The sequence below is a fragment of the Alligator mississippiensis genome, chromosome 12, assembly GCF_030867095.1.
Source record: "Alligator mississippiensis isolate rAllMis1 chromosome 12, rAllMis1, whole genome shotgun sequence".
Taxonomy (NCBI): Eukaryota; Metazoa; Chordata; order Crocodylia; family Alligatoridae; genus Alligator; species Alligator mississippiensis.
The window spans coordinates 65,076,028-65,091,427 of record NC_081835.1 but is presented as its reverse complement, the minus strand read 5'-3'; the positions used below and the strand labels follow the sequence as shown (position 1 = coordinate 65,091,427).

Here is a 15,400-nt window from a genome sequence, read left to right as displayed (position 1 = left end):
GTCATACGGGGAGGAAGATAATGTATTATTTTGTAGCCTAGTAGTTAGGGTAGACAGGTGTGAGGGAGAGGGACCTGGGTTCTGGTCACTGCTCAGAGGGCTGCTCATGCATTTTACATTAAACGGTCATGGCATGAAATACAGAAGCAGTTCTTGGAGCATGGATACAGAACACTTGTCTTTCTCTTCTGAGGCAAGTGCCCTAAACCTCGGGCGAGGAGGTAAGTGTGACTGATCAAGTGAATTTAATCCTCTTCTGCAGTGTGGAACAGCTGTACCCACAGAGGTTGAGAGTGCCTTCAGGCACTCTTTTGGGAAGTAGGAAACGTAGATTTGAACCATCTTCAGCGAAGAAGTTGAACCAGTATTTCCCACATCCTGAGTTCATTTTCTGACCACTGGGCTACTATATAGAAGGGGAACAGCAACACAACCTCTAGCTGCTTTTTAAAAGAAAAAGGATGATCCTGCTTCATGTTTTAACTAAAGGGTCCCTGACTCCAGGAGAGGGTTGAGGCTCCACGCAGCCTGGAGTTAAGCATCTAAACCCAAGAGGAGGACAGGTTGGAGTCCTGCTGTCAGAGTTTCTGACTAGACACTGAGGCACCCCCTGGACAGTACAGTGGTTATTGATTCTCATTTTAAGTGCCAGGTTCCCCATACCTTGTGCAGGGAGCCCGCAGAGGATGCCAGGCATCTGAAAGCTGCATGCTACAACCTCTTATGGATCTAACCCTTAGGCCTTAAAAGTTGAGTAGACTTAATAAGAATTTAAAAAGGGCCTTCTCCAAAGCTCTGTGAAGACAATAGGCTGACTTTCAGTGACCATAAAGAAGATGGTGGTATTTAGTAATCATAAGAAATGACTTAAAATATGGACTCCTTACACTTTGCTACTACATTCATTTAATGACCTATGAAGCCATTTAATAACAAAGGCAAGTTTTCTGACTTCAAAGTCATTTCATCAGGTAGCTGAATCAAAATTTTCATGACTTAAACACAATCAAGTAAACATGGGCAAGCTTAAACTCCTCTGCAGCGTTGTAAACTCAAATGCAACAGCATTTTGCTACTGCAGCGCAGCTGTAAAGTGAAACTTGGCTCCCATCTATCCCAAATGTAAAAGTTACATAATCAGTAGAATACAGTAAATTTAGACTTATGCAATCTTCAATTATAATAATCTAAGGATCTAAGGTGTTGCTTTTAATAAGACACTATCTGCTGAAAAATCCAAACTGTTTAAGACTATTTTTACCTAGTAGTAAGTTAAGGCGCATTTGTCTCTTCAATTTATATACGTTGTATGTTTGACAGCATTCTGCCTAGCCATTTTCTGTGTTGTGTTTTCAGGTTTATTTCAGAGCAGCAGAGCAGAGACTTGTTTTTTGGTTGGTTTTTTTTAATATTGTGAAGTCATCTGAAAGACCAAGGCAACTCAAGGGTAATTGTACTACCTGAACATATTTCCGTTTCTTTTCTTTTTTTTCTTTTTTTTTTTTAAACTGGCAAGCCTTTTACACATGATCTTTGGTAGGCACTTTCATTCTTTTTTTTTTTCAATTTTGAGATTATTGGAGCCAACTTGCTTTTCAACCAGACATCTCCAAATGATGTTCCTTGTCAGAAAAACAAGAGTCCATTCTTTTTTGTTCCTTTACACTTTGAAGAATTGACATGATAATTAGAGGATTTTAGTTAGAATCCTTTCTGAACATGCTGGAGCACAAGAATGGCAGAAGAGTTGGTGTGCTTGAAACAGAGTATGGAAGGCGTCGTCTGAATATGGCTTCTTGAAGTTTGAGGAGTTGTGAGCCTTCCCCAGCTGTTGCTGATTTAATTAGATGCCTCCTTGTCAAGAAATCTGAAGGTCAACACATGCTCAATAGAATCCATGTCTTTTATGATGATTAAATATTCAAAGTAAGACCTTAGAAGGTGGTGATATACTTTTGTTGTTTGATTTACTCCTATTTAATTTATACCACATTTCAGCACTTACCAGGAAAATGATGGCTGGAGGGACATAAAATTATTTTAGAATTTTGGAAAAAGGAATGCTGCGGCGTCCTGCAAGTTTCCAGAGGAATTGTGGGGGGTTAAGTCATTCACACTGTCTTTGCACAAGGATACAGCCTTTTGACTTGGTTAATGACAGATGTGAGAATACACACTCGTCATTCAGTTGAGTATCAGTAACCCATAGCATGCTAGTGCCCGTAGACATGCAGGACATCTGCTTCCATGCACTATAATTACAGGTCATCGGAGCAGACTCAATTAATCTAATTAGCATGCTCCAGCAGCCTCAGCGACTTGTGTATTCAGCATCCCCATGCTCCAAAATGGCGGTGGGGCACTTTAAAGCTCATCACCCGCGCTTTAGTTAAAGCGCCCACACCGCCATTTTGAAGCACAGGATGCTGAATATATGAGATGCTGTGAGTGCTTTAATAAGACCAGCTCCAAAAAGCCACTTAATTAAAGTGCCCCTTCCCACCCCTGGAGAATGTGTAAAGACACCCCTAGGTTGTGAATATGCTAGACTTCTTTCTTAAAATACCCCACTTGTTAAGCATAGAAGCAGTAGGGGACCCCCCTGAATAGTACAGCTGCCACTCTGTTAACCGTATCATAAACGTGACAAGGAGGTGAATGCCGTCGACCGCCATCAGGCAGGCTGGCACAGGTAGAGATGCACCTGTGGAAGCAATAGTGGGAAACGTTAAGGAAAAGTTAGGTGGAGCCTTCTTCCGTAACCACACGTCTCTTGGTCTGCTTTTTCATACTCTGAAGTGGATTCGTTAAACAGAAGAGTCGTTTATTTACCTTGACAAGGAAATCAAAGGGTGCTTCCTAGGGTTTTGTTGGCTGTAACTTATTTTGCTGCTAAATTTTTACATTTGCAGATGATTGTAACATTAACAAACCTTACAGACATACTTTTTTGCCTAAAAAGGTTTGTTGTTTAGTAGTTCAGTGAAAAGACACCTAACTAACTATCTCTGAATACTCTGGTTTTGTGTTGAAGGTACTGGATCGACATTTAGTTTGAGCGGGATGGTTTCAAACTTAAATTTTCTATGTTGCCTTACATCTAGTATCAGAATTAATAAAAATAACCAAATGATGTTGAAAAGCTGATTGAGTAAGAACATCTTGTACAAGTATCCTGTTACTTAAAGGACATTGGATACTCATAGTGCTAAATAGAATTTCTAAACAGATGGTCATAATTAAAATAAAATACGTTCCCATATCAAGTCTATTCAGTGTTCTGGTAAGTGTTTCAGTAGTCTAACATAATATCACTAATTAAACTATCGAGCAGCCGGGAACTGATTTTAAATGAAAAGTTGTTGAATTCAGGTGGGACAGGGAGCTCTTAGCTTTCTCAGCATATTATTATTTTCCACCACTGAGGAAAAAAAGAAAAAATCTAATTGTTTATAAATACAGCAATAAATGCACGCATGCAAGTGCATTTGCATTTCTAAATGGAAATGTGCTAAGTGTGTAGGTTCATAAATACCATGGAAGTAAACCAACTGGTTTCAGGGTTTCATGGTAATCTGAAAACCACAAGTAGATTGTAGCACAATGCAGTAGCTGTGGGTGTGGCTCTTTATTTTGAACATTTATTGAATTAGCAGTTTCTTGTAGACTTTATAATGGAGGCTTGAATTTAAATGGTTTAGCTGTTCTTCTTAGGCTGGAATAGACTAAGTGTTTGGTCTTGTCATTCCCTTAACCTCAGATTATACACAGAGGGCTATCCTTTTTAGAATAAGCCTCTCTCCATTCCCCTCCACCCCCCATATGTTGTTACACACAGTTTGCATGGATCTGTGTCCAAAATGATATGTTATAACAGGAAGGACAGCTGTTAACAAATTACAGCTACTGCTTGTTTTATTTTGATTTTTTTTTTTAATGATACTTTCCATGTTTAATTTGGTCTCCATATTTTTATATTTCCTTTCTGAGGAGCTGTCTGGTACTAAGCTACGTAAGCAGTTTTGTGAATAAGGTGTAAACTGTGTAATTACCTTAAACACCCAGTTTTCCAGGACATCAGAGAACTTTCTGCCATGGACTTACATAAGTAGTGTTTTACTGTGCTGGCTGTGAGGTACAAACTGTGCGAAAAGCAAATACTGCAAAGACAGAAATCTGTACCCCAAGGACTAACCTTCTGACAGGGTTTTAGAAAGGAGAGAGGAATGAGCACAGAATTATTCTTCTGTTCTGGCAATAAATGTCTTTACCAACTTAAAAAAGACCCCCAAAGTGTGTAGTGAGTTATGTTTTCATAAAGCTGTCTGCACCCTGATGTTTGATTAAGTTTGATTATGATTGATAAAGTGGAACACTTGTGATCCTGTTTCACTCAACTTCATATGTTAGTAAAATAAATAAAATGTCTTTGTTGTTTTTTCCCTCCCATTCATTAGTAATGGAATGCTGTGTTAGCTTTTGGAAATTGTGAACTGGACTGGTACCTGCCATTCAGAAAGGTACTCCATTACTTGGATTTGTGTCTAACCTATTTTGTGCCAACCATTTGTCTTGCCCCGCCCCTCATTGCCCTTTCCCCAGAGGTGTATTTAATCCTGTAAAAGGAACAGTGATGCCATTTACTAGATGAGGCTCACAATCTGGATTAGTGCAGACTAGCTTGGCAGCATGTGAATCTTTCTGATGGGATTATTGAACTGTTACCATAGTTTTAGATAACACAGAAGGTTGGATTCATTGTAGGAGAGTTCAGCATAAGGCTTTGGTTTTTATTCTGTAAAATATTTAAATGGTGCTGCTTTAATTAAAAACTAATAATAAATTACTGGAAAGCATGTATCAAAGTACTAAATATTCTATTCATTCACTTTACAGCTGCCAAAATATAAAACAGTGAAATAATGATCTGCTAGTCTGCTAAGCGAGTGTCCAGGTTCCACAATGCCTGTGCAGGCAGCTCAGTGGACAGAGTTTCTGTCCTGTCCAATCTGCTACAACGAGTTTGATGAGAACGTGCACAAACCCATCAGTTTAGGTTGTTCCCACACTGTCTGTAAGACCTGCCTGAACAAGCTTCATCGCAAGGCATGTCCTTTCGACCAGACTGCCATCAATACAGACATCGATGTGCTTCCTGTAAACTTTGCACTTCTTCAATTAGTTGGAGCCCAGGTATGACGTAAGGAGTTCTTTGCTGTATTTCAGTCTTTCACATTACTGCTTACTTTCACAGTTACTGCAGGTATGCTAACTTCCTTCCCTGTCCCAAGTCAGGAAAGTAAAAGACTTAATCTTTGAAGCATTTTTTTAAGACCTTTGCACTTTACAAAAACAAATACATCATGGAACCAGCTTACAAGGCAGCTGTCCATTGCTAGAGTTAAAATTCCGTCTCTCTGTCTGGACAGGATTCTGCTTTAACAATATTCTTGAGCTGTGCTTTAATTTTGGACAGAGAATGCCTATGCTACAATTTTAAAGGAGTCTTTCAACATGGTGGAGTGTACAGCAGCAGGCCTTTGCTGAAAAACACTATTTAGAGAATAGACGGTTAATTATCTGTAAGCACTGTCATCAGAAAGAAGTTAATCTACAGATTACATTCATTCATCCTTCCCTCCACTGGGAATTAGTTCCCTCAATGCTATATGTTCAAAAAAATAAAAACGGACCATTTGACCCAGGTTCAAACTTTCAATTATTTTTCAAGCACGGAAAGTGCAAACTTCTGATTTGTTTTTGGAGGCACAATCTAATCAATTAATCAAGTTAGGAATTTTTTTCTTTAATGCCTTGTAGTGGTGACATAAGAAAGGCTATACAATCAGCATCACACTGCAGGAAACTTGTAAGTGCATCTGTCTCACTTGTGCCCTTGTGTATTCCAAAATGTGTATCTTTTTCAAGCTAACAATCTAAAAATATTGAAGGGACAATAGAAGAGGATGTTTTTATTGTAGGTTGTTTAATGTATTGCTTGTTTAGTTTGTCTCACATCCTCAAGTAACAGTCACAATAAACATTGTGTTTTATGGAGCACAGGGCTCTAGGCTTGTATGGTTTCACTTCTCAAATCCATGCATTCACTTCATTTTCTAGTGCTAACTGTGTCATAGCCACTTTGTCTTGTTGGTGCAACCTTTGCTTTCTCTGACCTTCCCATTTCTGACCGTGAGGAGCGCTCAGATACAGCTCAGATACCCTTTGTTTTTTGGCACTTTGCACTTATTACCTCCACCTCAGGTCTTGCACTAAGTTTAGACCCAGCCTGCAGAACTGTTTGTCTGGCTGCATTTCTTTCTCATTCCTATTCCTTAGCATTTTCTTACCACGTACTTGGCTAGTTTATTTAATCATTTATTGTCCTACAAGCAACTTTGCACTTCTTGGCTGCATCCACACGTGCTGTGGACATTTGGTTCCCTGGGGACAACTAGCGGCAGTGCACCTTGCGCTGCCTCTAATTGTTCTTGGGGAACACTTGTGCCACGCCCACTCTGACACACCACCAGTTTCCCCAGGGGCAGTAGGGGAGGCTGGAGCCAGCACTTGGCTGGACACAGCAGCCTTGCCTGGGGCCTTGGGGTCCTCCCAGGGCTGCAGCAGCAGCGATTCTGCTGTGCAGAGCCTGGCTGGCAGCCACAGTGCAGCTCGGGGTGGCCTAGCTCTGCTTTTGAGTGGTGTGCGCTGCCCATGCGTGTGCTGCTTTGCTTTTTTTCTCTGTGGGTTTTTTTTGACCCAGGGGTCAAAAAACCCTCCGCGCTGCTCCCTTGCAGCATGGAGAACAACTGAACGTACCACACGGCCAGGCTTGTCTGGACGCGGCCCTCGTGTTGATCCCATGCATTGAGCATCCTCTCAGACCCTGTGTGCCTCACACTCATCTTTCAAATACATCTCCCAAGGTCAGTTTTTTCAGCTCATCTTTCATCCACAGGTCTTCCTTTTGCCTTAAATTCCTCTGTAGTCCCTGTATTTTAACAAGTCACTCAAAAGGGCCACGTGAAATGTGCAATAACAATAAATGCATCCTAATCTTTCATCATTGTAATGATCATCTTGTGCAGTCCCGTGTTGTGTTATGTCTAATGATATTACGAGCACATTAAGATTTACTTGTCTTTCAACTCTGAAAAGCAGCATACACCTGTTGTGTTTCGTAATTAATAATAATGTTTATACCACGTTAAGTGTTTGGTGAGTAAGGTCAGATATGACAGTGAGCGTGTATGTGAGCTACACCTCTTACTTGCATTCTTTTAGGTACCAGATCATCAGACAGTAAAGTTAAGTAACCTAGGAGAGAACAAACATTATGAGGTAGCAAAGAAGTGCGTTGAGGATTTGGCACTATACCTGAAACCACTAAGTGGAGGAAAGGGTAAGTCTTCTTAAACTGTAGAATTCTTACTATAACATGGTAGCTTACTCTTAGCAGCAGTATGTCCTCAGTGCTAACTGGTTTCATGCCCCAAAGCAGTAGTCCTCCCACATTTCTGGTAACCTTTCCCTCTATCACTTTACTGGTCTGCATGCACCTCGGATGCTTTATAAATAGCTGTCTTGCAGCTATTATATTGTCTTGGTTTTTGACTAACATCCCTTTGAATAATCTTCTCATATGAGCAACTTTGAACGGGAATCCATACTCTCTTCTTGCTAGACAGGGAGTTTCAGTTTTACATAAATAGCAGCAAGATTTTAATTTAAATGTCTTTTGTTAGTCAGCTGTCCACATATGACTGTACAGCACTGCACATAATGGGTCGTGCTACTTAGCTAGAGATCATGGTGAGTAGCCCCTTAAGCTGAGAGTGCTCATGCTGGGTTTGACATTGGCGTCTAACTTAAGCGCGTATTCGAAATTCTTTTTTACTGTGAACTTATTTGAATAATTGGTCTTCTCATGATTAGCCTTTAACTATTTGCCTCTTTCTTTAAAGGTGTTGCTAGTTTGAATCAGAGTGCACTGAGCCGTCCAATGCAAAGGAAGCTGGTGACGCTGGTAAATTGTCAGTTGGTGGAGGAGGAGGGTCGGGTTAGAGCCATGCGTGCAGCTCGTTCACTTGGAGAAAGAACTGTAACTGAATTGATTTTGCAGCACCAAAATCCTCAGCAGCTGTCTGCCAATCTTTGGGCTGCTGTCAGGGCACGAGGATGCCAGTTCCTAGGGCCAGGTAAGACATTTTCAGAATCCCCAGCAGAAGGGACTTGGCTGCTCCGTTTCTTACCAAGAATAGTCCTAGAGAATTTTCTCTTTGCATTTTCAAGGTAGAGGTGTTGTCTTCCCAGTGGTCTGCAGAGGAGCAAAAGGGGAAGATAAGGAAGGGAGTCAGGGATCTTTTCCAGTATACCACTGGTGTTGTCGGTGTCTGTCTCTAAATAGTGCAGGGAGATACACCACAAATACTGGTGAAGTATAATTAGATATATTTTCCTTAATATCTGTAGCACAACATTAGTGTGTAATACAGGCTGATGACATTGAATGCTATGATTAGAGCATAGAAACAGTTCCTAATACAGAGTCTACTGTTTATTCCTATGTTTAAGTCATAGGATCCAGGAGCACCAGTCTAAGTGACTTAGCAAAGGCATGCCACGGGAGCCAAGTCATAATTATGGCTTTGGAATCTTTGGTATAAATTAAGTGTTACTAGTCAGAGTGTTCCAAAAGTGAGCACAGGATTCAACAGCAAATTGTGTTAAAACTGGAAATGTAATCCACTTCTGATTCTAGCAGTTAGTTCCAGCATTGCTGGACCAGTCCTATAGTCATGTTTCGTTTAGCTTCCTAGAATGGACAAGGTGTCCAAAGCAAGTTGAACTGTAAGCCAGATCTCTAAATCAGTCTGTTTTCCTTTTTACTTGAACCATTTATGGCACTTGTAGCACTTCTAAAAATTGCTTTTTTTTATCTGGACTAGCAGATTTGAAGTTTTTGCTTCCTGTTTTCTGCTATGTTTGATTGTTATAATAAAAATAATAAGGTAATGTGGACAACATTTATCAACCTAAATATTCTTGCTTACGCTCCTGATATGCAGTAATAGTACTTTTATTCTGACCATTTATTTTTATATATGTGTTTAAAGCTATGCAAGAAGAAGCTTTGAAGCTTGTATTACTGGCACTGGAAGATGGCTCTGCACTCTCAAGAAAAGTTTTAGTACTTTTTGTTGTGCAAAGACTAGAACCAAGATTTCCTCAGGCATCTAAAACGAGCATTGGTCATGTTGTGCAGCTACTGTATAGAGCATCATGCTTTAAGGTAAAATACTGGAATTTAAAATGAAAACTGCCTTTTGGTTGGATAGCCCAAAGCCAGTTGGTTCTTTAATTTGTTTGCTTCCTCAGCAAGTTCAGGATATCGTTCCAAGGAACACTTCTTAGCATAAATATATTTTGCTTGTAACACACTGCTAGATTCAGATGTTGCCCATTCAGAAGACAGAACAAGGCATCAAGGAGATATCTGAAAGCACTTAATCTTCTAATCCCACTAGCAGTAACCTCTGCATTCAAGGAGCAGGTGAAATTGAAGTTTCTGGATTTTAGTAAATCTTAATACATATGTTCAGTGCTTACATTTATCTGTTCTCTACTGAATGGCTTCCAGCTTTGAGTGTCATAAACAGTGTTAGGCATAAACTCAGCTTTCCTTCACAGTAATGCAGGGCATGGTCATTGAGATATTAATGGACCCAGAAAAGCATTAAAATAATAGCAGACATCTAACAAAGATGGGAGTCTGATCAAGACATTTTTGATAGGATATCAGTATTTGATATAGAAGCTATCATGTTGAAAGGCATTACAGGTGGCTTGACTTTTATTTCAGGACATTAAAAAAAACAATAATCTTGATGGTACATGCATAATTTAAGCAATAATTTGATTTGTGCCCGTTAGCAATGATACTTGCCATTCATCTCTTTCCTTAAAATAAAAGTTGCAGAATGTTCGTCTAGACAAGCATCATAATGTCAGCAATTACAGTATATCATGTCCTTTTATTTTCTTTTTAAAAAGATGAAGCGTTTCTCAGAGGTAAAGAATTGGGAAGTCATAGCTATTGGCTTTTATTCTTGTCTTTGTCACAGACAAAATAAGAGACCTTAATATGCCTTAATGTGCCTTAATATGTCTCAATTTATCCTTCTTTAAAATGGGGTAACTCCAGTTAAAAATGTATTTATGTTGTTTAATACAGTGAAGCATGCAGTCTTCAAATGAAAGGTGAGGTAGATATTTTTAATTATATAGGTAATACAGCTTTTTCAGATAAGTATCTTCTATAGTTTAAGAGTACCCTGCAGCTTTTTATCATACAGCTTTTTTTCCTCTTTTCTCATTTAATAATTTCTAGTGTTTCCTGTCATTTTGAGCTGGCCTTTAACATTTGGGCACGTGGAGCTGAAGAACTAACCCTATAGCTGCATATCCAGCCAACCACTTCATAGCTTTATAGATTTAAACAAATCCAATTACTGTCAGAGCTAAAATTGCTTGAGTTGATGTCATATCCTTATAATAATGATCCTATACATTTAAATGCTTGGATATCTTGGTATTAATATTATTACCTGGGAAGATGAGCATTTGGAAGACCAGTGTTCATGTTATCTACTGAGTCATGCCTGTTTTTGTAGGCTGTGGTATATACCTAATCTCTTAGATATACTTAAAGAAATATGAATTCTTTAAGCATTGTTGGATTTTTTCAGGTCACAAAAAGGGATGAAGATTCTTCTCTGATGCAGCTGAAAGAGGAATTTCGGAGTTATGAAGCTTTGCGGAGGGAGCATGATGCCCAAATTGTTCACATTGCCATGGAAGCAGGCCTTCGAATATCACCAGAACAGTGGTCTTCCCTTCTTTATGGTGACTTAGCACATAAGTCACACATGCAGTCCATTATTGATAAGGTTTGTCGGTGGGGGGGTGGGGATTTAGTATCCTATCCTCACTAGATTAAACTGTTAAAAAGTGTAATAGTAAAATCATTTGTAAACTGTGTAGAACCTCTCAAATTTAAATAAGATGTCTCGTAATTAGGGATTGAGATGGAGTTTTTTTTCCTGTGTCACCTTTGTACAGAGACCCTTCAGTTTTTTAATAGCTACAAGGGTCACAGTGAAGCACCACAAAATATCACTCATTCTAGTGTCTTATGATGAAGCTGCATAGGGCAGATTCTGAGCTGAGAAGTGTTATCTCTCACCACTGATATCTGTGTATGCAATCTGAAGACACTACCCCATCCAATTTGGGACCCTGCACTCATAAGGAAAATGAGAATATTTTTTTCAATTAAAATGTCCCATTTATAGAACAGAAAGCACTAAGACTGCCTTTGTTTACAGCTTCAATCTCCAGAGTCATTTGCAAAGAGTGTACAGGAGTTGACAATTGTCTTGCAACGTACAGGTGATCCAGCAAACTTAAACAGACTGAGGCCTCACTTAGAGCTTCTAGCGAACATAGATCCTAATCCAGGTATGCAAGTGGTGCTAATAGTTTTCTTTTACATTTTCCCTTTTTGTATGTAAAAACTGTGACTGTCCCTAGATAGAAAATTATGTTTCTGCTCTCAAATATTCCTAGCAATGGGAGTGGCACAACATATGCTGTTTTCTCAATATTCTTTCTAATTAATCCTTTTGCTGGGTCTCTGGCATGATATAACAGTTGCTTCTTATTTAAGATAATGATATTATATTCACTGTCAAACTCTAAGCCTGTTTTAACAATCTTAGATGCAACGTCTCCAACATGGGAGCAGCTGGAGAATGCAATGGTGGCTGTGAAGACTGTGGTACATGGGCTGGTGGACTTTATTCAGAACTATAGTAGAAAAGGGCATGAAGCACCACAGGTGATTATATTTAATTATTGAATAGTATGTCTGAGTCTTCTCTGTATAGAAAATCTAATATATTTTGACAATTTAGTGATGATTTTAGAATAAGTATAGGGCTTTCTATTGTCGTGAAAGAGAGGTTTCATGCTCTAGGCCAAACTAGGAATACCTATATGACTCACTAAAACCCTTCTAGCCAATTAAGAACGTATATTGATTAATGCAATACGGAAATCAGTTTTGTCTGCTTTTGCTAAGAAAAATGTGTGTGTTTATAGAGTAGCTTAAGGATGAAATTGGGAAGAATTTTTGGGATTGTGAAAAAGATGCATTATGACCCCTTAAGGAAAATGTGACTGGTATGTAAAAGAGAGAGACTAACGCAGGTGATATCATTTTATTTGGTGAATAAAATTCTGATAGCTCTACAAGGTAGAGTAGTCTTGCAAAAAAAACTTGTTTTAAATCTTGTAATCTGTTATGTTTAATCTTAGAGGATGCATATTTTAATCTTTCATACCATGTGGTTGTCCCATTCACTAGCTCAGTACTTGTTCACTGGAATCTCTGGTCTTGTGTAATCAAGACAATTGTCATTTTTAGTATCTGTTTAAACAAATATAGAAAAAGATAAGAAGTTTTACCATGAAGAGAACTTCGTAATTCAGGTTAGCCATAGCTTATGATGGTTTTCTTGTAATGAGTTCATTATGAATTCCTTTTTATATATGTATCTACATAGTAAAATTAGTTGTTTTCTTGCTGCTTTTATTGCATTTAAAATACTAAAATATTGCGGTTAGTTTCTATAGAGCTTGCATGACAAAGGAGAGCAAGACTATATTTTTAATTTTACTTTAATACATTACAGAAGAGTTGTATCATCAGAGCCTAGGAACATGAACATACAAGTCTTTGTGGATCCTCATTGATCTAGATGTCTGTCCTTCTACATCAATCCAAACCAAGTATATAACTTGATGAGCAATCAACATTCACTCAGAACCCCTTTACCTTCCTCACCTGCTCCACCCCATCATATAATGCTCCATGATGAGCTAGGCTCAAGAATATCTGTGTGATTATATTATGAAAACCCATTTTGGGTAAATCACAAGCAGTCTTTCTATATGAATAACATTAACAAGTGCCAACTCATGGAAACTTGGACCAAAGTAATGAGCATGGCCACTTTTCCATTTTGGAATAGTCCAATTTAAGCTTCACTGTTCCTTCAGTTTTACGTTAGGTTTCCATCCTGACACCTGGCAGTTATTCCGTGTGTGTTCACTTAAACAATGAAAACCAGTTATTTCTCTCCCTTGTTTAATGCTAGATTTCTCAGACCTTCAGATGCAAGAGAGTAAATAGTGCTGAACATTGCTCTCTTTTCAAATGCTAAGACATAAAGTTTCAGAAACATTTTGCTTTCAGAGTCCCCCTTTTACTGATACTGTTAGCATTGGAGGCAATTCAGTTCTTCCCTCTCAGTTATCTGTGCAACCTATGAAAAATTAACAGTAGGGATTCTTCTGTTTTCCTCCCCCAGACCAGTGCCTGAAAAACAAGTATTTCACAAGTGTATTCTTCGTAGTGTATAGAAGTCCACATCTCGAATATGGTTCTTTAGCCTGTATGTAGCTTGCAGGCCAGAGGGCAGAACTGCACATTTCTGGCTTTGAGGAATGCCCTCCTGACAAAGACTTGGTTACTTACGTTTTGTTTCCGTAGCTGTTAGGAGACCTCCCTGCTTCAGAGCTTAAGGTCTGTTGGGCATAACATTTGCATCAACTAAAATTACATGTAAAGTTAAAACAACTTGTGCAGATGGACTTCAATTTGCTGGGTCTGTGTCAGACTTTGTTAGCTGGCTTGTAGAACTGAGCTACTTGAATCTTGACTGCCTTTCATTCCTGAGGCACTGCAGTGGCACATCCCCTGGCATACTTGTGCAGCTTCTGCTTGATTCCAGAGTGACAGGCATGCAGGCACAGAAAAAGCCAAAAGGGGAGTTCTGACCTATTCCACAGGGAATAGAAACTCTGCCAGCTTTGTGGCTGCCAGGCATGCCTTGCTCTGGGCTACAAAAAAGTCAGCCTGCATAATCAGAGGATACCTAGCAGGGACATTGCAAGTGCAACACTCCTCTCCACAAACTAGGAATTGGGGTAGTGCTTCTGAGACAGAAATCACTGCTACCAAATTGCCCAAGAGTGGCTGAGAAGCTACTGTTGGTAAGGACTTCCCCATTTTCTGTTACTAGGCTATGAAAGAAGTCTGATGACAAATGAAAAATCATCTTGCCACTCTGCCACCTGAGCTTGCCTCATGATCCAGTGTTGGTAACTGTAGTGTGCCAGGTCCCCTTCCCTTCTGCAGCCAGTGCTATTTAATTGACAAGATCTTTCTCTATTTGGGAAGGAATCTTAGCTCTTTAGGCCAGAGTGAACTTGATAAATAGGAAACAGACTTTTTGGAAATACTTGTACTTCAAGCTAAGAAAAATTAAGTGCTACATGGGACCTTCTTACACACAAACCTTCTGTTGCAAAAAACAGGCAGCAGAAGGGAAAGAATGTAATTTCCCTCAGGTTCAAAATTAGAACCCCAATCCTTTTGAACACTTCTCTGATTAAGAGAGACTGAAAGAGCCCAGTTCGTAGCAGACTTTTGATGATAAATTTATGGGTGTATATCCAACTAGACACAATGGGCAGGTAGATTTCCATCTAAGAAGTCTAAAAGAGCTTCAACAACGCTCAGGGCCTCCAGATTAACTCTTAACTCTGTGAATAAGACAAGCATAGGGGCATATCCATATGCCTTCAAGAGAATTCAGGAAGCCTCATTGACTGTGAGCAAGTGTTCAGAAATTGCTCTTAGCTGTATTGTTTATCTTGGCTGACTCTTTGGATGGTTTGCATTTCTTGGCTAGAACCAGCCACACAAGCATGTTCCTGGACAAAAGACATGCAAGCAAAGCAGTTTCATCCAACCTCGTGTTTTGATGGAGATTTGTTGGGTAGACTAGTGACTAGGAACAGAAGGCAACTCTGGCATCTATGTGGCATTTGTAAAAGGATTTCATAGATTTTCAGGGTCAGAAGGGATCTCAGTAGTTCATTAGGTCCAAGGATATCATCCCTCGAGGATATAATAGCCTGTAAGGTTACAGGCCTTCCAAGATCTTTTCTGCGAGAATGAACAACTAAAAAGCAAGCCACTCATTCCCAGAATAATGGAAATACAGACCAACCTGTTCTCCATCACATGACCCCTAGAACATCCAGTTTGAAGCAGTCCCAACTTGGTAGCATACTCTTTCCCTTTGCACACAAATGGCCACCCACTGCATTAGACACATGGGTATCATATCTAGTTTGAGGCACATTTTAAGAGGAATGAATAAGAATACCAGGCACAGATTTGTTTTAGCCCTGTAATTGAAGCATGTGTACATTACATGCAACATAACCGTGGGATTTTAGAAGCCACCTAGGGGATTTAGATGCCCAG

General features: G+C 39.4%; 1 protein-coding gene and 1 non-coding gene across 7 annotated transcripts in view; both read left to right on the top strand.

Annotated features, from left to right (window-relative positions):
* Window positions 1-15,400, top strand: part of RC3H2 (ring finger and CCCH-type domains 2) — a 37,309-nt gene that overhangs the window by 3,183 nt on the left and 18,726 nt on the right. For 2 of the 6 annotated variants that reach the window (XM_006267250.4, XM_059715720.1), the window contains exons 2-8: window positions 4,897-5,193; window positions 7,285-7,402; window positions 7,965-8,198; window positions 9,117-9,292; window positions 10,749-10,949; window positions 11,388-11,520; window positions 11,781-11,899. In XM_006267250.4, the coding sequence (XP_006267312.1) occupies window positions 4,963-5,193; window positions 7,285-7,402; window positions 7,965-8,198; window positions 9,117-9,292; window positions 10,749-10,949; window positions 11,388-11,520; window positions 11,781-11,899 (1,212 nt within the window). In that variant the 5' untranslated portion in view covers window positions 4,897-4,962. Of the gene's footprint in view, window positions 1-1,356; window positions 1,927-4,457; window positions 4,521-4,896; window positions 5,194-6,734; window positions 6,927-7,284; window positions 7,403-7,964; window positions 8,199-9,116; window positions 9,293-10,748; window positions 10,950-11,387; window positions 11,521-11,780; window positions 11,900-15,400 lie in introns of those variants that run through there. The other 4 variants (XM_059715717.1, XM_019475776.2, XM_059715719.1 and 1 more) reach the window with 4 other exon arrangements.
* On the top strand, window positions 11,173-11,287 carry LOC132244585 (small nucleolar RNA SNORD90). The gene has a single exon (XR_009456155.1). It is a non-coding gene; the product is annotated as a small nucleolar RNA SNORD90 (small nucleolar RNA).